The sequence below is a fragment of the Danio rerio genome, chromosome 18 (assembly GCF_049306965.1).
Source record: "Danio rerio strain Tuebingen ecotype United States chromosome 18, GRCz12tu, whole genome shotgun sequence".
In the NCBI taxonomy this organism is placed as follows: Eukaryota; Metazoa; Chordata; class Actinopteri; order Cypriniformes; family Danionidae; genus Danio; species Danio rerio.
The window spans coordinates 44,718,888-44,745,314 of NC_133193.1; the positions used below are offsets into that span (position 1 = coordinate 44,718,888).

Below are 26,427 nucleotides of genomic sequence, written 5' to 3' on the forward strand. Positions count from 1 at the left end.
TCTGACCTGTCACTCCTCTAAACACAGTCTGAATAGCGGCGCGGGAATGAAGGTATTGCGCAATTACTCATTTCTGCAAATGCGGCGAGTGCTTTATTTTAACACGAGAGCGCATTCATGTACGCAAATCGCTAAAACAGATATGCTAGCTCCTAAATAGGCTTTTTTCAAATGAACTGCAAGTGCTCTCATGATCGCCTGCGTGCTCAGATAGAATACAATCGCGATCTTTCCACTATTAAAGTAGACATTATTTATCTTTGCTCCTTAACTAAATTTAGTCAAAAGTATTCAAAGTTATCAAGTATTTAGAAATAGATTGATACATGATCGATGACAATGCTAATGGTCTTCTTATTTGGCTGTGTTGTGAAGTGAAACTTACTTTTAGCAAAGGTGGAACATTTTTTATTTCTTTACGACAAAATAATTATGCTGGAAATGTTTCTGGATGAGGTATTTGTGTGATTTATACATTTAGCTGCATTCTGATCTGTCCTAAAGCACAGGGGCGCCTCCAAGGGGTGGCCAGGGGTGGCCACGGCCACCCCTCGGTAAACTCTGGCCACCCCTGTGGCCACCCCTTTGGCCACCCCAATATAATTTTGCGGTTGACATTATTGATTTAAATGAACTTATAAATTCCCAATATTTAGATAAATAAATAAATAAATAAAATGCAGTCACTAAATTATTGTTGGTGTTACTGACGTAGCTCTCCCCCTCTGGTTCAATGCTGGTGAAAGCAAACTGACGCATGCGCGCGGAAAACCATTCCCGCGCGCCTCACGCACTCCTGTGTGAATCCCGGTTGGTTGTTTGCATGCACGCCGACATAATAGGCACCGCTCATGCGCCGTGAAACCGGAGTAACAGCCTTTTGTGTAGAAGTGTCGGCACGCAGCGAGTTTTGAAAGTCGTTTAAAGTTTATATAATATGATGATGATGATGATGTTACTTTCACTAAGCATGCCTTTAAAGCAGAAAGAAGGGATAATGAGTCAGGGAGGTTAGACTTCATAACATGATTTCTCAGCCATGATCTGGTCTAAGACCACAGATAATTCTATAAAAAAAAATTTTATTCTTTAGAATTGTCATAATTAATTTTCATGCAAAAGGTTTCTTAAGTGATGTTGGCATATCACTCCAGTTGTTGTTTTCCAGTAATATTTAGGACTGATTTCTGTTATTTATTCAGAATATTAATTGTATATTAATATTATTTGTATTTATTTAGAATAAATATAAATAAATTGTTATATTTATTGAATAACAAATCTAACAATTCAAGAGAGGTGGGGGTGTATAGGGTGGTTCGCCCAGGGTGTCATTTAAACTAGAACCACCACTACCCTCCCCGATCGTCCTTGACAGCACGCACACACCTTTAATAGACAGCAATGGCAATTTAATATTTACCTTAAGCTACAGTATATCAATAGAAGAAGCTGCATTAATAAAATGGTTTAAAAAGCAATATGGATAAATAATATTATTAGGTATAGTGAGTGTGTATAGTAATGCCTTTTGTTCAGTTTGTTCATTTGTTTGGGTTATTAATAAACTCATTATTCTTTCATTCATTTTCTTTTCGGCTTAGTCCCTTTATTAATCCAGGGTCACCACAGCAGAATGAACCGCCAACTTATCTAGCACATTTTTACACAGCGGATGCCCTTCCAGCTGCAACCCATCACTGGGAATAATAAACTCATTAATCTTCATTAATTTTAGACATGGCATATCATGATGTACAATAAAGGCACGTAAAAAAAGAAGTTATTTATACAGTATATGAAAAGTGTTTTTAAAATAAACATAGATTTTTATTTGGTTTGCACATGTACTTGCTGAATTATTTCAAAGAATGAATTGCAATATTTCAAGTAGAATTAATTAAATGAATAAAAACTACATTATTTCATTTACCAGAAAAAAAAATATAACATTACACTGAATTCATTATTTTTTTTGTGTGCCACCCCAAGATTTGGTGCGGTCTCTTCTGGCCACCCCTAAGAAAATTTTCTGGGGGCGCCACTGCTAAAGCATTACAGGTCAAAGCAATCCATTGTTAGCCTACTTATTGTTTATTTATCACAATTTACAATAAGGCTCTTAAAGCACTGCTTTGATAAATGTTGTGTTGTCATATTTCAAATACCTCAAGTAAAATGAAGTCATTTGTTTTATTTATTTTTTACTGACAGTGTACTTGTATTTTTTTACGTTTCTATTTTAGATTAAGATCAAGTGTAAAATAAAATCTACATGTGATGTACAGCTATTTAAGAAACAAATTTGCCATATTGTAAAGAAAATAGTGTGAAATATGTAGATAAAAGGCTAAATTTAAATATTTTTACCATATACTTTAATTTAACCTTTCAAAGCTTAAAAGTATATATTTTTAAAAATGGGCAAAAAGTGTCTCTATGGCCTTAAAGATTATTTGGTATTTTTACCAGTGCTATTGAAAAAGATTAATTGTCATGAAAGGAAAAATTGACTATACTTCCTTTGTTAGTGCAAATTATACATTTAGCTTTGGGATTTAAGCAATCAAACCATTAAATCAGGTTTACACTTAAAAAAAAGTGATTTCATAATGAAAATCAGATTTTTTTTCAAAAGTAACCAACTAGTACTTTTTAAAAGAGTAATTTGTACTTTTACATAATATTAGTATTATTTACTAATTTTTTTTTTTATTTTAGCAGTGTAATAGTATTTTTACTTGAGTACAAAAAAGATTTTACAAGCACTTAGTGCAGGCTTATTATATTATTAATATATGATTAATAAATGTTATTATTAATGGTTTTTATTTGTATCTATTCCTATGCAATGTTTTATGGGTTGCTGAAAATTAATTTCAGGTCTTCAATACATAGCATGTCAGTCTTGAAAAAAAAATAGGTGCTGGAATTGATTTTCATTAGGCTGTGCCTGTATGAACCCTGTCATGTACATTTAACATTTATTTCAAGATTTGTCTGAAAGTGTATGAATATAACATATAGCCTATATTTATAAGGTCCAAGCAGCATTTCCAGCTTTTGATGAATAGGCTACTATGAATACTTTAGATTTAAGTACAGCAGTTTTCTTTTTACTTTTTAAGAACAGCGCTTTTAAAAGCACATTTTAACTAAAACTTTTTTTTTTTATCTGCAAGCACAGTTAATGTTCAGACTATTTCAAATGTTTAAAGTGACTGACAATAATACATATTCTTACTAATAGGAAGTAATCTGCATCGTTTTAAAACTGTGCACACCTGTAGCTGCTTAATTAGGCTTACAACGCTATTTTTTAATACTGGTTAAAAAATAGCGTCGTAAGGTGGTACTTGGAGCGACGATTTTTTTCGAAGGTGGTACTTGGTGAAAAAAGTTTGAGAACCACTGAACTAGAGCATTGGTATTGTTAATACCAGTGCTGTATTTGTAGTGTTACTATGTGAAAGGTTGGATTCTTGTACTGGTTTAGTTTAACACTGAGAAAACGTTATTTGTTGGTATATTTTAAACATATCTATGCTAACTTTCATTTACAGAATGATTATAAGACGCTGTCTATGCAATGTAAGGATTTTGTAGTTGGACTTCTGGATCTGTGTCGCAATACAGAGGAAGTGGAAGCCATTTTAAACGGAGACACAGAGGTGGGGGGCCATTTTGACAAGGGTGACAGACCTAATCTAGTTCGATTAAAGCTAGCCATCAAATACGAGCTAAAAAAGGTGAGTTTCTTTCATAATAAATATTCAAATCGCAGGAAATGTTTTCAGTGACTGATACAGCTATTAGGTAAATTGATTCAGCTAAGTAGCCCCAGGTCCTGAAATACAAAGATCTCATTACTCTGCTGGATGGTACAGTAATATAAACACATCTGTTTGCTGTATCTCTGCCTGCTTCCCACACAGTTTGTAGCCCATCCAAACTGCCAACAGCAGCTTTTGTCCATATGGTATGAGAATCTGTCTGGGCTCAGGCAGCAGACCACGGCGGTCAAGTTACTGGTGGTTCTGGGGGTGGTGGTTGGACTTCCCATCCTGGCCCTACTGTACTGGATAGCACCCTCAAGCAAGGTCAGCCTTTAGTCAACACAACGGCCTTGAATATCTGTGTACAAGTATGAAAAAAACACTCTAGTGGTTATGCTTGCATGCAACCAAGTCATCCGTTAGTAATCAGAGTGAAAACACTGCAAAAATGATTTTCTTACTTAGTTTTTGTCTTGTTTCTAGTCCAAATGTCTAAAAATTCTTAAACCAATAAGCATTTTCGAGACAAGCAAAAACTGTTGCCTTAATTTTTAAAAATATGATGTCATAATTAAGTGAGTTTTTCCTTAAAACAAGCTAAATAATCTGCTAATAGGGTAAAAAAATAATAATTTTTGTTACGTAATCTAACTGCATGGATCCACACAGCAAGCCAAAAAGCATATGCAACAAAGAAAAAACTCACTACTTAAAATAAGATTTTTTTTGTATTATTGTTTAATAATTTAAGGAAATACATAACAATCTTATATCAAAAACAAGATTATTTTTCTTACTCCATTTGCTGATTATTTTGGTTGTTTTAAGTAAAAACTCACTTAATTTTTACTTATTATTTCTTAAAACAAGACAGTATTTTTGCTTGTCTAGAAAATGCTTCTAGGGTTAAAGGGGTGGTCCATTACGATATCATATTTTAAACTTTAGTTGATGTGCAATGTAGCTGTGCAAACATAAACAACATCTCTTAATGTAATACGGATAAAGTTCAATACATACAGTTAATGAGACCACTTCAGGTTATGCACATACACCCTGTGCAGTGAAGGAGCATGGCCAGAGGCCCTAATGTTATAGCAGAGGAAGCTAAAAATGGCGTCCAAACACAGCTATTTCCACTTAGCTTGTCCTGTTTTTTGTATTTGGGCTTTCGTAGGACACGGCACAAAGAGAGAAGTGCTTTAAGTTTAATTATGTTCCAGAGAATTATAAAAAGATATAGCTCTAGCATTTAACAAAGGACACCTTCCAGAATTTCTCCCAATTCAGTGCTGGGTTTGGCAAAAAAAACTCCAAGAAGGAGCAGCTTCAACCATAATAGACAAAGCTGTGGACTGTGAATCACAACCTTTAAGTGTTTTTATTTGTTAAAATGGATCTATTACATGCATAGTTTCTAGCGTTAACAGTATGTTGTAGCAAGGACGTAAACAAGGATGTAAACAATGGGAAATGCTGTTTGGCACCGTTAACAATTTAGCTACATATTTATCCGTCAAATCGCCGTACACACCCACAATTTTTACCGGCATTACAGTGTCTCTCTATGCAGCTGCTTTCCCTGTGTTCTACATCTCAAATAACAAACTCATAAAATATATGTGAACGTTTCATAGAACTTTCCCTTGCTTATAACCCCAAATATATGTAAAAAACACTTGTCAGGTTTTATTTTAGAGAGCAGGCGTGAGGTTCAGATCTGTCCTCTTCATTGTCTGTCTGATTCAGGCTTACAGCTACTTTGACTGTATTTACACAGTCGAGGCACAGCGCATGCTATTAGAGGTGTGATGCTTTTCCTAGTGACGTGGAGCTGATCCGTAAATCACAACATATTATGTTAGGTAACCAATCAGAGCCTCATGAGGGCGGGCCTTTTTGAAGGAACTAGGAAATATGACAGTCATTTTTATGTTAGCTGTATATATATTATATGTATATAACCAAGGTAAGACATATGAAAAAAATAACGTGATTTTTCACAAATGAAGCGTGAGCACACATTGCTTTGCATCTTACAAACTCAACCAAACCTTAAAAATACACCCTGGACCAACTCTTTTAGAGTTTTTTTGATATAAGGCAAAAACTTTTAGTGGGCTTTTTTTTGCAGTGAAAACATTTATGTAAACAGCTGGAAACTTTTACTGCTTGATAAATATACGCACTGTCAAACAAAGTTTTAAGGGATGAAAATTAAAAATTAAAATTCTATTGTCATTTACTTACCTTTTATTTGTTTCAAACCTTTATGACTTTCTATCTTCTATTAAACACAAAAGATGCTGAAGACATGTAATCATTGGCATCCATAGTATTTGTTTTTCCTACTATGGAAGTCAATTGTTACAGATTTTCAGCTTTCTTAAAAAATGTTTTGTTTTGTATGCAATAGAAAATGGAAACTCAAAAAGGTTTGGATCCACTTAAGGGTGATTAAATAATGTTTACATTTTTATTTTTTTGGGTGATTTAACCCTTTAATGTGCTTGCTGTCTCCTACTTAAATAAGATTTATAATAGAAACAGTGGGAAACAAGTACAGTGACATATAAATGCACATGATCTCGATAACTTAATTTAGTGTTCATGTAAACGCTAAATTCATCATTTTATTCCAATTAAAATGAAATATGTGCATGCAGCCAATTTTGCATAGGAATTATAATAATGAACTATGCTGCTTTTGACTTCTTAATGCAAGATTGTTTCAATAATGCTAATATTATTTTGCAAAAAGGTTTTGTGTAATGTTTTTGCAATTCCAGTTGGGGAAGATCATCCGTGGTCCCTTCCTTAAATTTGTGGCACATGCAGCGTCTTTCACGATCTTTCTTGGCCTTCTCATCATGAACGCCGCTGACCGTTTTGAAGGAACTTCTCTTTTACCAAACATGACCGTCCATGATCATCCATCCCAGTTGTTCCGCATGAAGACCACCCCTTTTACCTGGATGGAAATGCTGATCATTTCCTGGGTTGTAGGTCAGACATCATCTCTCACTGTTTTAAACAACAAATATTTAGATTTTCTATATCAAATCCAATACTCTCAAATCATACTTCAGCCAAAACTCAAAGTTCTGTCATCATTTACTTGGTCCAAACCTTTGAGAATTTCTTTATTCCTAATAAACACAAAAGAAGATATTTTGAAAAATGTTGGAAACATGTAACTATATACTTTAATAGTATCTGTTTTACCTACTATGGAAGTCAATGCTTGCAGGTTTTAACTTTCTTCAAATATGTCTTTCTGTAATCATTTACTCAATCATTACTTGTTTCAAACCTTTATGAGTTTCTTCTGTTAAACACAAAAGAAGATATAAAAAAAATAGTTGGAAACCTCTAACCATTGACTTCTATAGTATTTGTTTTTCCCATTATGGAAGTTAATGGTTGCAGGTTTTTAGCTTTCTTTAAATTCAACAGTGTTCAACAGAATAAAGAAACTCAAAGCACTTGACAAAAGGAGAAATTTTGTAGAATGATCACGTTGCTCATTTTCTCATAAAAATTGGTGACTGTTTACTGAAAATCAGAAGGTTTTAATGTGTTTCAGCTATTAATTTATGCAACATCATTGCTGGAAGGACTTTCCACACATGAGCTTTACATGTTAAAATCACTTGTGGACACAATTGAAATTTAGATGTGTTTAGAAACATTTGGGATAAAAAAGGTGATAATGTAATAACTTTTTTTTTTTTAATGTTTCGAAACCATTTTTTATATTGGTGTTTCAAATTATTTTGAATATGTCGAACTCATACGATGCTCATGTGGTTTTTCCGTATGCAACATAGGCTCATTCTGAAAATGTAGCACTATATACATTTCTAGAGACCGCAAGTTATGTAGCCAGAAGTACATTTGGATGCATTTTATTTTTAAAACAAACGGAATGGGGCAGTATGATGGCCTTTCTCTTCACGCTTACCAGTTGACCACTCACCTCTGTATGGACAGCTTTTCCCGCTGTTAGCAGTTTGTCCCTTTAGCTCAACATGTATGTCAGCAGACTTGAGATGCAGCGAGTAGTTGACCATGATGACGGGGTTCGAGTCTAGTAAAGAAAGGTTCCAGAAAGTGGGTTAGACAAAAATAGAATAAAAAAAAATAAAATAAACAAATAAATAATAGAGTGAGAATGTGGTACAATCAGACAACGTGGTAAAAATCAGGTGAGGGCTTTTCTTTTTCTCAATTGCTTTTCAAAACTATTGTCTGGGTTTAGGGAAGTGGGTGGGTAAGTCAATTGGTGCTGTTGAAAACACTATCGGTTGGGTTTAGGGAAGAAGAAGGGTGGGTCAGTTGATTGGTTAGTCAGTCAGTCAGTCGGCAGTGGCCTCTTGTGGATTTACAGTACGTGAGAACAGCAGGTGCGAATGGCAAGATAAATTTGAGATCTCAAAAAGCGTACACAGCGGCCTCTGGTGGATTCGCGAAAACAAAAACATCAAAAAAATGTACCTCCTGGAATGTATTTGGTGCTTTCCAGAAATGTATATAGGGCTACACTTTCAGAATGAGCCTGGGTTGTCTGTATGGTATAAAAATGCTAACTTTTTTATGTTTTATTTTTTTCTGAACAAATCTCGTAAAAATTATGTAGATGTTCGGTCTTCTTGACGAGGTCATTTTCAGAATACAGGACTGTAATTTGTACTCAAGTTACTAAGAGATGGAAACATCATATATTGGACTACCAAACACAGAAATTTGACTTGGTTGTTTCATGAATCGGTATCATTTGGACTATCTAATAATCTATATGTGAAACATTTCTCACGTAAATGTGTGAAGAGTATTTTAAGGGGATAGATCACCCAAAAATACAAATTCACTCACCATTTACTTACCCTTGTGTGATTCCAAGCTTTTGTGTTTCTTTCTTCTATTAAACATTAAATATATTCTGATGAATGTTGAAAATTGCTAAATGTTTAAAAAAAATAACTCAAAAATGTTTGGAACAAATGAAGGGTGAACAAATGCTGGCAGAAATTTATTTTAAGATGAACTAACCCTTTAAGCAAAAAGGATAAAACACAATAGATCGGTCCGTATGACCAGTACATGTGGGTTTGGAATGACATGAGGGTGAGTAAATGATGACACATTAGACATCAAGCTTCAGGAACGTTCCCACAATGATGTACTAAAATGAATTCCAAATGACTGTTCTTAACACACACTGATTCACAGAAGGGTCAGGACTTTTCAAACTGTCTGACATCTGTCACATCACAATCTAATACACATATTAGTAAAAATGATCAGTAATAGCAATATTATTCATCTAGAAAATAACACTAAAATGTTTTGTATTAAAGGGCGCCTATTATGCAAAAATCACTTTTATAAGGAGGTTAAACACAGTTGTGTGGCAAAAGTCTGGCAATATAACCAGCTTCTAATGGTAAACATATATTCATTTTCTAGAAACACTTTGACTTACATTCTCTTTTTCTAAGTGTCATCAGAAGGGCAAAGCCCCGCCCATTAGTGACAACCTGTCCCTCATTAGCATAGGACATTAGTCTCGTTTTTGAATCCGCCACTATGCTGACACATAGGCATCTGTAGCTCCGCCCTCTTTTAAAAAGAACACAATCTCATTTCAATTTAAAGCCACAGTCACCAAAATGGCACAATTAGAATCAAAGCCTAAAAGGGGGAGGTTCAAAGAGTTATAAAACATTGTTTATAGGCTATTTTGAGCTGAGAATTCACATACACACTCTAGGGACATCAGAGATTTATTTTACATCTTGTAAAAAGGGGCATAATGTTAATTTTTAAGACACCAAATGAATTGAAATGCAAGAATAATTTAAAATGAATCTCTAAATATCTTTCACTTTCTTCTTCCGCTTATAGGAATGATTTGGGCTGAATGTAAAGAAATTTGGTCTCTTGGTCCTCGGGAATATCTACTGGAGCCTTGGAATTTGCTGGATTTTGGAATGCTGGCCATTTTCGTGACTTCGTTCATTGCTAGATTTATGGCATTTTATCATGCAAATGTTGCACAGAACTATGTGGATAAGCGCTACACGGATCTGTCAAACATTACGTTGCCCCTTGAGATTGAATACTATCGCCTCGGTAAGTGCTGCTTTCAATCGTGATTAAAGAAATAATGCTTCACGCGATTAATAATCACTTTGTTTTGACATTGAATAAAACTGTTACAAAGTAAATTAGAAAATGAAAGAATGTTGTGGAAAAATTCTAATTTGTTAGCAAAATTTGTGGCACATACAGAGTTTTTCACCATTTTTTATGTTTATTTTTAGAAGTAATAATTATAATATGAAGGTTGTCACAAAAAATAAAATAATATGTTGCTTCGGAGTGAATGTATGTAGTAATGTTGCGATATGTATGTATTGTGATATGTTTAATAATCAATTGGTCAGTGTACATATTTTTTTTATTTCTCACTAATACATTCTTCCTGTTGGCCGACTAATCACAGAATGAGTTAGTTCGGCGATGTGGTGGCGCAGTGGGTAGCACGACTGCCTCACAGCAAGAAGGTCGCTGGTTTGAGCCTCGGCTGGGTCAGTTGGCATTTCTGTGTGGAGTTTGCATGTTCTCCCCGTGTTCGTGTGGGTTTCTTCCGGGTGATCCGGTTTCCCCCACAAGTCCAAAGACATGTGGTACAGGTGAATTGGGTATGCTAAAAATTGACCGTAATGTATGTGTGTGAATGAGAGTGTATGGGTGTTTCCCAGTGATGGGTTGCAGCTGGTAGGGCATCCGCTGCGTAAAACATATGCTCGATAAGTTGGTGGTTCATTCCGCTGTAGCGACCCCTGATTAATAAAGAGACTAAGCCGAAAAGAAAATGAGTGACTGAATGAGAAAGAAGTCCCTTCATGAAATGTGGACTTATATTTGTGTCGATTAAAATTCTGATCACAAAGACACAAACAGGCTGAGATTTTTCATGAAACATACACTTAGTTGAAAGTGTACAAAATCTTTCTTACAATTAAAAATAAAGATAATAAAATCTTTCTTACAATTACTCTTATCGCTAGAAAAAAAACTGCATTTCTGAAAAGTGCTTCACACAGGTGAGTGGGATTGACAAACCACCTGTAGAAACACTTTTCTCTCGATATGCACCGTGCACTTTACTTAAACTTCATTTTGCAAGGACTCAATAAGGAAAACAATGTTTACATGGGAATGTACCACAAATTATGGTGGACTACTTGTTTTTTTTTAACCTTAAATACCTTGCCTAATATTGTTCTGTTTATGTAAATGTATTTGTATTGTCTGTCTTAGGTTATGTGTATAGTATAAGTATTTATAGTACATATATTAAGTTAGCAGTTAGTATAGATAAATTATCGCTCTGTCATGTATAGGTTTAAAATAGCTCTTACGTCCAGTGTTGTTTTAGTATTCATGATTATGTTTATTTATGTCGCACCATGGTCCTGCAAGACTCGACATTTGGTTCCACTGTATGTCCACACATGACAATTAAGCTAAAACTTTAAAAAATCAATACGTTTCCCTTGACCTGACCCCTATATGTGAACTTAAATGTAGCAGCTCACACTTTTTTCACCAATGACATTTCTTCTTGAATGTCTTCAGCTTGACTTTTTGAAAGCCCGTAGGAAAGATGCTTTACAGCTTCATTTCATATATTTCAGCTCGTGTCCACTGGGTTCCATCAGATCCTCAGCTGATCTCAGAGGGACTTTACGCCATCGCAGTGGTTTTGAGCTTCTCTCGTATCGCGTACATCCTTCCAGCCAACGAGAGCTTTGGACCCTTGCAGATCTCCCTTGGCAGGACGGTCAAAGACATATTTAAATTCATGGTGATCTTCATAATGGTGTTTGTGGCCTTCATGATTGGAATGTTTAACCTCTACTCATACTACAGAGGAGCGAAGCAGAACGGCGCCTTCACCACGTAAGCAGTGATTCATAATAATTCCTTTAATGAGTGTTTATCCTTTGTAATCATATAACATCCATGTCTTTATTGTTATATAATTACAAAAACGCCCAGAGCCTTTGGCAGCAGTGCAGAAGGACATGCTGGAAGTGGGCGTTTGGCAAATTTGATTATCATGACTACAGTAGCACACCATGACCGTGTGCATGTGGACGAGAGAGTGAGTAAGAGTCCTGGACTCTTCATGCTCTTGATGTTTAAAAAGGCTCAGGGTACAAAGAAACAGACTAGTAAGTTAATTAAGTGACACGGTCGCCTCACAGCAAGAAGATCACTGGTTTGAGTCCCGAAAGTTTCATGTTCTCCCTGTGTTCGTGTGGGTTTCCTCCGGGTGCTCTAGGCAACCCACAGTCCAAAGACATCTGCTATAAGTGAATTAAATAAGCTAAATTGGCTGTAGAGCATGTGTGTGGATGAATGTGTTTGGGTGTTTTCCAGTACTGGGTTGCAGCTGGAAGGACATCCACTGTGTAAAACATATGCTGCATAATTTGGTTGTTCATTCCATTATGGCAACCTGTGATGAATAAAGGGACTAAGTCGAAGAAAACTGATTGAATGAATTTAATTAAATACAAGGATTTCATTAAGCAATTTAAAATCAAACCTTTTGGTTTTAGTAAATCTAGTAGATTTGTGGACTTATAGATAAGATTAGCCAATCAAATCTCACCTGTTGGTGATTTTCTTTTAAATTTTGTACAGCTTTATTGATAAGAAATGCCCAGCAGGCACCTTGAGGTTAAAACGACATCAAGAACATGTCAAAATGGCAAATCGATTTGATGTCAATTGACTACCTGGATGTCAAACTGGCAACAAAATTGACTTATGACATAGTCATCAAAGAAACACATCAAAAATTGATTACAGGACTGTCCTATAATCGATTTTTGACATGTTTTATTTTAATGCCAGTGTTAGAATAATGTTATTTTGACATCAAGGTAGTTCACATGGATGGATACGAGTTCACATTGTAGGGATACAAAATCCAGTGCACATTTGTAATTAAAGCAAACTTTTTCTAATATTATTCTTTTTGAGTTGATATTTTGGTGGTCAACAGTGTAAATGTCAATGTTTTGACATCAAATCTATTAGCATTTTTAGTGGTGTAATGGATCACAAATCTCACATATCACATCGTGGTTTTAGTCACGGATCAGACCATTTTTTCAGATCAGCCAAAAAGGGGAGGAGACAAATGTAATTTGCTTTCCATTCATTACGAAAACAGTACTGCAAGACACTTTTGGTTTTAAGAAACAGAAATTAGAACCTGTCATTATATTACAAATAAAATTAAGAAATAAATTGTTAAATATTCAATACTGTGAAAAAATCACTGTTGCTGTTAACAGTAAATGTATTCACCTTATTTTTCGTCGACGAGAGGACGTAGCCATTTGAATCTTTTTAACTCAAGACTTCCGGTCTCATTCACGTCCATTCATTTTTAGACGTTAAAGACTGCTCGTTTCGCTGTTTGATGTTGCAAACTGATATTTCCTTATTATATTATTCTACTTGGTCTGTATAGTCATGCAAACATTTGTTTTTAGAGCGAGTAGTTTGACCGTTTTCTGCCATTTATTATTCCTAGTCATTTCTCCCATAGGCGGCTAAATCGGAAGTTCTAAAACAATCGCGAAAACAGGCGCACTTCCGCATTTTAGAATAAGGTCAATAAACCTGACATTATAATTTGTACGATCCATATGTATTTTTATTCTCATTTTCTTGAGGAATGAGAGCCGTGTGGCTCAAAACGTTACACGCTTTGTGTCAGCCTTTTTAATTTAATAAATTTGTATTTTTGGAGCCTTGATGTTGCTGCCTTTGATTAACATTTAATTTGCACCTTTTGCAGTTTTTTGGCTGAGCACCCAGTTAAGAGGGATGTGCGTGCTTTTGTACAGTTTTTTCTAGAAGGATCTTTACATTCAATAAAAAAGAAAGTCAACTAGGTCAGCTATGAGTCAACTAGAAGTTCCTACTGGTCCAGACCATTCTTTCATTTTCTTGTCGGCTTAGTCCCTTTATTAATGCGGGGTCGCCACAGAGGAATGAACCGCCAACTTGTTCAGCACATTTTTACGCAGCGAATGGCATTCCGCACAACACACACACACACACACACACACACACAACAGACAATTTAGCCTACCTAATTTACCTGAACCACATGTCTTTGGACTGTGGGGGAAACCAGAGCACCTGGAGGAAACTCACGCGAATGCTGGGAGAACATGCAAACTCCACACAAAAACACCAACTGAGCTGAGGTTCAAACCATCAACCCAGCAACCTTCTTGCTGTGAGGCAACAGCACTACCTACTGCGCCACTGCATCGCACTGGTCCAGACCACAAGATCAAAAAACACCAAAGTATTAATGTGAACGTATCCTTAAAAGTACTATTCAGCCAAACGTGAACATTTGTTTAATTTACTCAACCTTAGGGCACTCCAGATGTAGGTAACCTTTTAGAATATTCATTAATATTGATTACCTACTGGAAAACCTGTGGTCCTTGGTTATTCACACAATGCATGTCAATGAAAATCAGTCAAAAACAAATGCTCAAATATAGCCTTAAGCAGAAACCATCAGGCTCCAAACACAACCCATTGGACAATTGGTGTTGACAAGACCTGAAAATGACATCAACATTGATTTGTTGTAAAGTAAATGCCATACATTTGGTTGCCATAAACCACGTTCAGTGGTTCAGTTACTTCATGTTTTAACCCAGTTTACCACTGACATGACTGTCCAACATGAATGTAAAAGGATTTTACAGATTTGTGATCAGTTCTTGACTAATATTTGATATCCTGCTAGCAAACTATGCAATATGAGTATTTTATTCATTCATTCATTCATTCATTTTCTTTTCGGCTTAGTCCCCTTAATAACCCGGGGTCACCACAGCGGAATGAACCACCAACTTATCCAGCATATGTTTTTACGCAGCGGATACCCTTCCAGCTGCAACCCATCTCTGGGAAACATCCATACACACACATTCACACTCATACACTACTTACAATTTAGCTTACTCAATTCAACTGTACTACATGTCTTTGAACTGTGGGGGAAACCGGAGCACCCAGAGGAAACCCACACGTATGCGGGGAGAACATGCAAACTCCACACAGAAACGCCAACTGACCCAGCCGAGGCTTGAACCAGCAACCTTCTTGCTGTGAGGCAACAGCACTACCTACTGCGCCACCATGTCGCCCTATGAGTATTTCTGTCGAAACATTATTTAATTTATTAAATTACAAGAGACAAATAATGTTGTCTTTTTTGGGCTTTTTTCATGATTTTGGTAAAAGGACAGTGGAGAGTTGACAGAAACAATGGGTTAAATAAGAGAAAAGATTGGGACTGGCAAAGGATGACAAGATGGGAATCAAACGCAGATCTCCATGAACACTTCTCCATTATGTGTCAAAGTGCCTAACCATAGGCTATTATAGGCATAGTATATATTCAGTTCATTCATGACAATTTGGATTAGTACAATAATTATTAGCAGTATTATGTATTATATGCATGTTTATATTTGTTTTAATAAAAACAAGTTTAGATTTGTCCACCTGTCAGGTTTTGGAGATGTATGCATCACCATATGGGGCATTAGTGTTTTGATATAACTCGTTGTTTGACCACACTTCGCAATTATTGTTCATTTATTTGTTTGCTGGAAATTAGAACTGAATTTAGAAATAGTTTTGAAACAAATCTTTGTGCTTAAACAAATTAAATTTAATATGTAGGCTAATGGATGTCTTCAGTGGAGTGCGTACAACACCGTTTCCTTATCCACCAAAGTAAAGGAGTGAAGAGTAAAAGTAAAGTAAAGATAAAGTAAAGAGGCCGAAAGTGGAGAAAGTGGAAGAGACTTGTTCTTTATCTTTGCGCAGACAGTATGTTGAACTGTTTTCTCACTAGTGTAGTGTTTAGTATTTCCACCATGTAAGTAGAAAATGTGCCATGGCGTGACGCAACTGACTTTTAAAGGGAATGGGAGATGAGACTCAAAACACACTCATAACCCATTAAGAGAATAAGCACAACCATGTTAGTCCATGTGCCAGGGCGCAGACTGTATTTTTCCATCCTTAAAATAGCGAAAGTAAATTCCGAAACACCGAAGGTTCGACGTGTTCGATGCATTCAGAGATGCTCTTCTTCACACCTCTGTTGTGTGGTTATTTGAGTTACTGTTGCCTTTCTGTCATCACGCACCAGTCTGGCCATGCTCCTCTGACCTCTGGCTTCAACCAAGCATTTGTGCCTACAGCACTGCCGCTCACTGGATATTTTCTTTTTTTCTGACCATTTTCTGTAAACCCTAGAGATACTTAGACCAGCCCGTCTGGCACCAACAACCATGCCTTGTTAAAATTTCCTTAAATCACCTTTCTTCCCCATTCTGATGCTCGGTTTGAATTGCAGCAGATCATCTTGACCATGTTTTCGTACCTAAAGGCATTGAGTTGCTGCCATGTGATTGGCTGATTAGACATCGTGTTAGGCAGTAACAAGCGGTTGGATAGGTGTACCTAATAAACTGGCCGGTGAGTGTATAATGGGACCAAAAGGAATAAGGAATTAGATCAAGTAAATAACCACAGCAGATCTTTATAATGCTATTTTAACTGGCGCTGATGATTGATATATTTTTATGTTTTTTCTTCTTCTCCAGTGTTGAGGAGAGCTTCAAAACTTTATTCTGGGCTATTTTTGGACTTTCCGAGGTCAAGTCTGTCGTCATCAACAACGGGCACAAATTTATCGAGAATATTGGCTACGTTCTTTATGGAGTCTACAACGTTACCATGGTTATCGTCTTACTCAACATGCTCATCGCTATGATCAACAACTCATTTCAGGAAATTGAGGTAATCACATTCTGAAATGAGATCTGTAAAACGACCAGACATTTGGATTGTATAGTAGAGGCAGGCCAGACCCCATCATTTCCCATTCGTATTCCTTTTCAGATGAGTTACAGGTTCTTTATTGTACTCTAACATTTGTTAAATGCAATGCAAAGTCTTCTCTGGTTACAGTAGAAATCGATTATCATTGGATTTATAAATTACAGCCTTTTTGTGTACACAGTTGTCAAAACTGGACCCTTATAATGTATTACAGTAGCATCCAACAGTGAAATTAAATGGTCACGCATTGAATGAAATATGGACAAGAAATATAGTTGGTGCTGCAAATTAAAAAAGTCATTATTAATCCTACAAAACCCAAGATTAATTGCGGCAGAGAGGTCTGATGGGGTAACATGAAACAGGAGGCTATTTTTGGGTGCATTTGGTGAAATTTATTGCCATCTGGGGATCTTATTATCTGACCATTGCTAAAATGTCAACACACTGCGCTGCCCTTTACTGTTTATCAGGGCATTTACAAAAATAACAAACTCCAGTTATATTATTTAGTACATACATACTTTTAATAAAACAACAAATAAGTTTGTTATCCACATTTTTGTCATCCTAGACCAGGGCTATTTCATTAGTTTGTCTTGGGGGCCGGTTCATGAAAAGCATCCCAAACGAAGGGCCGGAGAGATATGACTTGCTATATGAGTGATAACACAACTACATATAAGAGCCCATATGCTGTATTTGTGCTCATAAAGACAACCACGCTGGCTTTTTCTAAATTAAAATGTTAATATATTGTATTTTAAAACAACAAACCTTCAAAATGTTGTATTTCGCACAACAAAAGCAGTGCATTGCTGAAGTAGGCTTCTCTACATTCAGACACACTCATATGTTATGTTTTGAACAGCATAACAATTAGTGATGCAACATAATAGATTTTGGTTGTGCGATTATATGGTCTGAAGAATAATCATGATTTCAGGGTTATCAATTGAATAGGCAATTGAATAGCCCTGTCTTAGATATTGGTTTGGTTACAGTGAGAGAAACAAAATGTTGTTTTAGAACCTTTATTTCAATGAAATTCTATGAAATAGCTACAGGCTGGACTATTTGTCACATGGGGAAGCTCTGTCTCTCAGTAAAGTTTTCAAAAACACCTAGCTTGATCATTTTTGGTCTCTAAAATGTGTTGTTGTATCATTTCAACTCAGTATTTTAATCTATTTGCAATAAATAGTTTGCTTATAACGTATTTGTGCTGTGTTTGTCTGTATTAGTGCTACTTAATTGCTGTATTATGCTATAATGTTCACATATTTATTTGGGTAATTCCAACACAATCTCACTGTAATTTGTAACTTTTGATTTAGTGGCTAATTCATATGAAATTAGACGATCTCATTTGTACACTTTTGTGTGATTTGCGTATCCCTAGTGACAGCTGGGTTTAGCGGTGGGGTTGGGTGCCACGCCTCTTATTTAAAATCGTACTGAACTTCTACGTTACGTTTCCTCATGAGATCAGGCTGGTAATTCACACATTTATGCATTTAGCAGATGCTTTTAACCCAAGCTACTTACCAAAAATACTTTTAAAAAGCTACAAATGTAAGTCTGTTAAGGCAACGTTCATGTTTTAATGTGTTACTAGCATGCTTTTTGCAGATTGTTTACATATTAGCATGTTTCTAGCATGTTCCTAACATACATTAACATCATGCAAGCATGTTTTAGCTTGTTTTAATTAAGTTATTTAGATATGCTTAAAATGTATTTTTGCTGTGTTTGTCTGTAATGCTACTTAATTGATGTATTATGCCACAATGTTCACAAATTTATTTAGCTAATTCCCACATTTTAGTAGATGCTTTTAGCTCAAGCTACTTAGCAATACAGAGGAGCTACAGCAAGGTTTTTACGTTTAAAAGCTAAAATTTAGGCAACATTCGTGTTTTAATGTGTTGCTAGCATGTTGTTTGCAGATTGTTTACATAGCCTATTAGCAAATTGCTAGCATGTTCCAGCATGTTCCTAACATAATATTAACATAATGCAATCATGTTAACTTGTTGCCAAAACATTCTAGCTTGTTGCTATTTTATTTAATATAATTTATAAGTTTGCTTAAAATATATTTGTGCTGTGTTTGTCTTTATAAATGCTTATTAACTGATGTAATATGCTATAATGATCACATATTTATTAGGGCCATTCACACATTTATACATTTAGCAGATTGCTTTTAGCCCAAGCTACTTACCAAAACAAAAAAGATAAAGCAATAAAAACTAGATTTAGTCTTGCAAAGCCTGGGCAATTCAATTTTTAGTTTGAAGGTTTTAAGTTTAAAAGTTAATGTTAATCTGTTAAGGCAACGATTGTGTTTTAATGTGTAACTATGTGTTTTGCAGATTGTGTGCATGCTAGCATGTTCCAGCCTGTTCCTAACAAGGCAACATTCGTGTTTTAATGTGTTACTAGCATGTTTTTGCAGATTGTTTACATGTTAGCATGTTGCTAGCACGTTCCACCTGTTTCAAACATACATTAACATGACTCAAGCATGTTTTAGCTTGTTGCCAAAACATTCTAATATGTTGCTATAAGGCTAGCACACTTTAGCATGGCAAAAGAATGTTCTAGCATACCCTTATGAAGGTTAACAATGGTTTTATTGAACTAAAATTGTGACAAACATTTTTTTTTTGTATTTATTGATTACTATTTGTAGTACTATTCGCTCCAAATGCCATCAATTATCTATGGTTTGTGGAGAAAAACCCTGTTTAATTTGTGGTTACCTTTACAGAACCTTTACAGGTTACCTTTACAGTTTAATTTGTGGTTAGCATTTTACAGAAAATGCTTTGTTAATTATGGATACATTCAGATAGTTATTTGTTTCTGGCTTAGAAAATATTTCAATGGAAACAAAAGCAATACAATTTAAAAATAAACTGATATTATTATGACAAACAATAGTGTGGCATTTTCACTGAAACAATATAATATATCTTTCTAATAGGATGATGCAGATGTGGAGTGGAAGTTTGCCAGGGCGAAGCTGTGGTTCTCATACTTTGAGGAAGGAGGGACTCTCCCTGTGCCGTTTAACCTCATCCCCAGCCCTAAATCAGTCATCAGCCTGGCTATGAGACTCAAACGCCTACTGCTGATTCCTCTTCACAGACACAAAGAGGACCTAAAGGAGGACACAGAGCTCAACGAGGTGAGGCTTTAGGCAAGTGTGTTAAAGCTGATCGGCCTTAAAGTTTGGAGAACACTGACCCTTCAGGATCAAGTTTGTATACTTCAGAATTCAGAAATTCATCAAAACGTATCTGATGTATAAGAGTGTTTTTGATTTACCTAAAAATGGTCTGTTTGTGCATGTCCTACGTATATATTGTTTTATTAGTATTTGGTGCCCTCTTGTGGTCAGACAACAAGGATAGCCGGTTACACCTTATTTGTTAAGCTGTCTTTGTTATACCAGTTTTGTACACTATAGTAATTATGCATAATAACTACATGCAACTAAGCCTTATGCTAACACATAACCCTAACCATATAGTAAGTATAGTATATTTAAAGAGATTGTTCACCTAAAACTGAAAATTCTGTCATTAACCTACCCTTAACTTCTTCCAAACCAGTTTTACTTTGTTTCTTGTGTTGAACACAGAATGAGATATTTTGAAGAAAGCTGGAAACCATTGACTTTTATGGTACTTGTTTTCAGCTTTCTTCAAAATATCTTCTTAAGTTATGAAAAACTCATAAAGGAACCGCTTGAGGTTGACACTGTATCAAGTTACATTATATCAAGGACACCGTGAAATAAAGTGTAACTAAATAGCTTTTAATTGGTTGAATAAACCAAATGCTTTTGGTTGAATTCTGACTTTGAAATATGTTTTTTCTTCCAGTCTGGAAAACAAAAAGAGTCCAGTGAGAAGAATTCACCTCACACAAGTCGTTATCAGGTATTACACACATTTGATTAACTTTACCTTCGATATTAAATGATGTATTACAGTTTATGTGTGCTTTTAAGATCTTAATATACACATACAGTTAAAGGAAAAAAACAAATATTTCCCAAATGATGTTCAGTGGAGAAAGGAATGTATTTCCTATTATATTCATCTGGAGAAAGTCTTATTTGTTTTATTTTGGCTAGAATAAAAATAGTTTTTTTTTTGTTGCATTTTAAGTTACTATTTTTGGTATTTATGGTAATAATTTACCATTTTCAATATTTTTAGCCCCCTTAAGCAATATATGTAATATGTTTAATGAAGAGAAGATGTTTTCAACACATTTTCAATCAAAAATTTCATTTTTAATCATAATAGTTTTTATAACTCATTTCTAATAACTGATTTATTTTATCTTTGCCATGATGACAGTAAATAATATTTGACTAGATAGTTTTCAAGACACTTCTATACAGCGTAAAGGGACATTTAAAGACTTAACTAGGTTAATTAGGTTAACTAGGCAGGTTAGGGTAATTAAGCAAGTCATTGTATAACGATGGTTTGTTCTGTAGACTATCAGAAAAATATAGCTTAAAGAGGCTAATAATTTTGTCCTTAAAATGGCACTTAAAAAATTAAAAAATGCTTTTATTTCAGCTGAAATAAAACAAATAAGACCTTCACTTGAAGAAAAAGTATTGTCAGACATACTGCGAAAATTTCCTTGGTCTGTTAAACATCATTTGTTAAATATTTAAAAAAGAATAATAATAATAATTCTGACTTCAGCTGTGTATACATAAAGAACAAACCGCTGTTATACAATGACCTGCCTATAACCTATTTAGGCCTTTAAATTGCACTTTAAGGGGAATACTAGTATCTTGAAAAATATCTTGTGAAATATTATGTACTGGCATCAAATTTAAAAGGAGGGCTAATAACTTTAACTTTGAATGTATGTTTATAAATATATATACTTCTTTAATGCAGATAAAATTATTAAAAAATTATCTATATGTTACAAACGTTGTATTAGATTATCGGCCAGTACATTTTTATGAATTCATTTAATATTTGAAGTGTGCTGCATGTTGATATTACAGATAAGCACACTTCTTTTTCATTATGCAAATGATAAAGCTGACAAATCATTTGTTTAATGAATAAAACTATTAGACATCCTTTTAAATCAACACAAATGTCAAAATAAATGTGGTGCCCTTTTTTTGTTTCCTCAGAGGATCATGAAACGGCTAATCAAACGATATGTGATCAAAGCACAGACCGATAAAGAAGGAGATGAGGTTAATGAAGGTACAGCGTAGATTTTACTGTATTTACACAATGTTTACACTGATCACACTGCAGAAAATGATTCTTATTTAGAGGTTTTGTCTTGATTCTAGTCCATATATATATATATATATATATTTATTTATTTATTTATTTTATTTTTTTTATATATGATCAAAATATATATTCATTAAAACAAGCAAAAGTATCTGCCTTTAAGAAAATGTAATATTTGCTTGCTTTAAGGAGAAACTCAAAACAATAATTTCTGCTTATCTACACTGCAAAAAATTATATGATCAATTAGTTCTGACAGCAAATGTTTTTAGGTCATTGTAACTTAACCAATATTGTGAACTTGTAAGTTAATCATGTTTTAACTTAATTTGATAAGTTTCGCAAGCTGTTTTAAGTCAGTTTAACATAAGTTCAATGGACTCATAAGGCCAGTTTGATTTAACTTAAAAATTTAGGGCCACCAGGTTTGTTTTTACAGTGTAGAAAATGCTCCTGGAATTTTTTGATATTTGGACTAAAAATAAGCCAAAAACTATAAGAAAAAACATCATGCAGTGCATTGACTGAGATGAAATAAAAATCAAATAGGAAACACTCTTAAAAAATCTTGCTCAGTTAATATTTACTTTTGAAGTGAACACATCACAGTTTATACGTTTCTATACTAACACAGTTTATTCTTACTTAGAGTTTTTGTCTTGTTTCAAGTGCAAATGTCTAAAAAATCTTAAATCCTAAAGCAATTTTAGACAAGCAAAAAAGATTGACATGTTTTCAGAAATAATTTATCAAAACTAAGTGAGTTTTTACATAAAACAAGATTAATAAACTTCCAATGGGGTAAGAAAAGTAATCTTGTGAAAACGATATTGTTGTTGCTTATACCATTGGCAGATTATTATATTACTTATGAAAATTGGAAAAAATATAAATTATTAAGCTTAGAAAAAAACTCACTTAAAGGGCACCTATGATGAAAATCATCTCTCTTAAGCTGTTTTGACAGAACTGTGTGTAGGTATAGTGTGTCCACAGTCATATTTGGGTGAAACACAAAAAGTCTCTTTTTTAAAATGTCCTTACGTTAAAATAGGGCCCAAATCCCTCATATTTTGAGGCCCACCACAACGCGATGGAGTGTGGTGACAGCCGCATATTAATATGTCTTTATAGTAACATGTGTAATCAACAAGACAGGATGTGTGCAAAGCAACTGGGATTAAAAGTTAAAACTCTCTGTGATCATCTGCACCTCAAAAATTAGTTTTACAAGTTTAAAACATTTTTAAAACAGTGCATGTTTGTAATAAAGATCATTGTAATTCATCACCATAGCCGCATGTCAGTACAATTATAAAAGAATCCCGGTTTGTGGACATTAAATCAGGGTTATTTTGAACATTAACATAACTGATGTCGATACAGCAGTGGATATTAATGTGTATCCTGTCACATTTGCTATGCAAAAACAGTGCATAGTTAAGCGTGTATGTGTGTGTCTGTGCAAGTACATTGTACCGACATTGTGTGTGACTTATCATTGCAGAAAGGCTTGAATTAACTCCACAACAAATACATCAAATAATTATTGAGGAAGTTCTTACTGTAGTATTTCTCAAAAAAACATTATGTGAGATCTGCTTCCTTCATGTCTGTCACTGTGCTGTTTATCTGATGCAGCAGGAGATGGAGACACACATCAGAGCCATAGGGAGCGATCTCTGTGGCTCTGACAGGCATATAGGAATGGTGGGTGGGGAGAACTAGCTCATTTGCATTAAAGGCACAGGAAAGCAAAACAGCTACAATCTGTGGTCAGAGCTAAAAATTCCAATATTTTGAAAGGTATGATAAATAATCTGATGGGTGTTTTCAGCTGAAGCTTTGCAGACATTCTGGGGACATGAAAGTATATTAAAAAAAAATCTTTAAAAAGGGGTAAAATAGGTGCCCTTTAATTTTGACATTGTTTCTGTACCATTAAGAAAAGTAGGAAAAACATTTGTTTTTGTTTGCAGTGCAAAAGCTAAAAAAAAATGTAATTAAATGAACTTTTTTTAAATGAAAAATATATAATTCACTCATCCTCATGTCTTTCCAAACCCATAATACTTTGTGTTTAAATCCAACAAATCAGCACTGAAATAATTGCATAAATCTTAAAGCAGTGGCTTGGCAAAACCCATAAATGTTGTTGATGTTGTACACACGTTGTCTTTGTGATTTTCAGGGGAACTAAAGGAGATCAAGCAGGACATCTCCAGTTTACGCTTTGAGCTCCTGGAGGAAAAGTCCCGTCAGACGGAGGAACTAGCAGAACTGGTCCGACGGCTAGAAGAAAGACTAATCAGTCAATACAAAATATAGTTTGGTCTTTTGGTTCACATTAGATACCCGCTATGGTGACTCAGAATGAATACATTGATTTTCTGCTCTGTGTAAAATCTGTTATTTAATAGTTTGCTGTGTTTTGCTATTCATTTTCTATTTATTTACATTTTCGTTTTGCAGTATAAGACCTTAATCTCTGCTCTGATGCTCTGAAATTGTTTTCATACAATAGACTTTTGTCATCATTTTTATTAGTTTTCAATTCTTTTTCTGGTTTGGTAATGTAAATTAAAAGATTATTAAAACTAATATTAAACCAAAACTAAGTTAAACCATTCAAATCTCAAAAAGGGGTGATACGGTGGCTCAGTGGTTAGCACTGTCGTCTCACAGCAAGAAGGTTGCAGGTTTGAGCCGTGGCTGGACCAGTTGGCATTTCTGTGTGGAGAATGTTGGTGTCACCCCTATGTTGGTGTGGGTTTCCTCTGAGTACTCCCCTACAGTTCAAAGACATGCGGTACAGGTGAATTGACCAAACAAAATTGGCTGTAGTGTTAAACACATTCTGGAGGCGGTTCATTCCCCTCTGGCAACCTCTTATAATCAGAGACTAAGCCTAGGGAAAATGAATGAATAAATGAAGGGTAAGAAGCCCAGATACGTTGCAAGTCAAAATGAATAGCCCTCCTGTGAATCTTTCTTTTTTAAATATTTCTAAAATCATGTTTAACAGAGCAAGAAAGTGATCAGCCTTCGAAAACCACAGAACATACAGTTGAAGTCAGAATTACTAGCCCCCTGAATTATTTATGGACTCAATAAATAATTGATTTATTATTTCCCACAATTTTTGTTTAACAGAGATTTTTAAACACTCATTTCTAATAACTCATTTCAAATTGTATCTTTTTTTGTGTTGACAGTAAATAATATTTGGCTAGATATTTTTCAAGACACTTCAGCTAAAAGTGAGATTTAATGGCTTAACTAGGTTAATTAGGTTAACTAGGCAGGTTAGGGTAATTAGGCAAGCTATTGTATAATGATGGTTTGTTCTGTAGACTATTTAAAAAAAGCTTAACGTGGCTAATAATTTTGACCTTAAATTGTTTTTAAAAAACTAAAGACTTTCTCCAAAAGAAAAAATATTATCAGACATACTGTGAAAATTTCCTTGCACTGTTAAACATCATTTGGGAAATATATATATATAAAAAAAAGAAAATCAAAGGAGAGCTAATAATTCTGAATTCATATATATGTGTGTGTGTGTGTGTGTGTGTGTGTGTGCGTGCGTGCGTGCGTGCGTGCGTGCGTGTGTGTGTGTGTTTAAAAATTACTATTTTCATTTAAATGGAATTGATCACTGAATTAGAACAGACATAGAGAACAGAAATTAAGTCATCCATTTATACTCTAGTTTCTGTGTGTTGCATGGTGCTGATGGTATTTATGAATGTGGAAGTGTGTTGTTTTAACATTATGAAAATCATTTGGAAATAAGGATCCACTTGTAAGCTGTATGAAATCTCCTAAACATGGTTTATTAACTGTAACGGTTCAGTATTCATTCTTTGAAGTCTGACAGTTCGAAGTTGTCAGTGTGCTACCGAGTCAATGGTATATTTATAAATAAAACGAGAAAAGGTTTTCTTTAACACGTTGTATGTTGTCTTTTCACCTTATTTAAATATTCCTCTCCACAAATGCACATAAATGCTAAATGTTCTACCTCAGACCTACTGAGATTCTCAGATATGGAAACCAGATGTTTCTAGATGGTCTACATTGTTGGAAGGATGAGACTTTTTCTCTTCAGAGAACAAACATTGTTTATGCAAATCCAAAATCCAATTGATTAACATTTGTAAAGCACACACTTTTGCTACAAAAATCATAATATAAGCTATAAGGAGTGTAGCCATTTATTTAGGTGGTTATCATAATTTAACTACAACAACCAGGCTTTTCTACACTCAAATATTTTTGCTGCTTGTTCAAACTACCTATTTATAATGAGCTGAATCAACACAATTCTTGATTGTCTTATGTTCAATCTACCTACATTTGTAAAAACT

At 34.7% G+C, this 26,427-nt stretch overlaps 1 protein-coding gene across 1 annotated transcript in view; it reads left to right on the forward strand.

Annotated features, from left to right (window-relative positions):
* Positions 1–26,007, forward strand: part of trpc6b (transient receptor potential cation channel, subfamily C, member 6b) — a 36,395-nt gene extending 10,388 nt beyond the window's left edge. The window contains exons 3-12 of the mRNA XM_002665399.7: positions 3,564–3,749; positions 3,936–4,100; positions 6,566–6,782; positions 9,684–9,911; positions 11,483–11,747; positions 16,517–16,712; positions 19,747–19,950; positions 20,651–20,707; positions 21,946–22,021; positions 24,249–26,007. Coding sequence (XP_002665445.3) covers positions 3,564–3,749; positions 3,936–4,100; positions 6,566–6,782; positions 9,684–9,911; positions 11,483–11,747; positions 16,517–16,712; positions 19,747–19,950; positions 20,651–20,707; positions 21,946–22,021; positions 24,249–24,385 — 1,731 coding nt within the window. The 3' untranslated portion in view covers positions 24,386–26,007. The remainder of the gene's footprint in view (positions 1–3,563; positions 3,750–3,935; positions 4,101–6,565; positions 6,783–9,683; positions 9,912–11,482; positions 11,748–16,516; positions 16,713–19,746; positions 19,951–20,650; positions 20,708–21,945; positions 22,022–24,248) is intronic.
* The last annotated feature ends 420 nt before the right edge of the window (positions 26,008–26,427 follow it).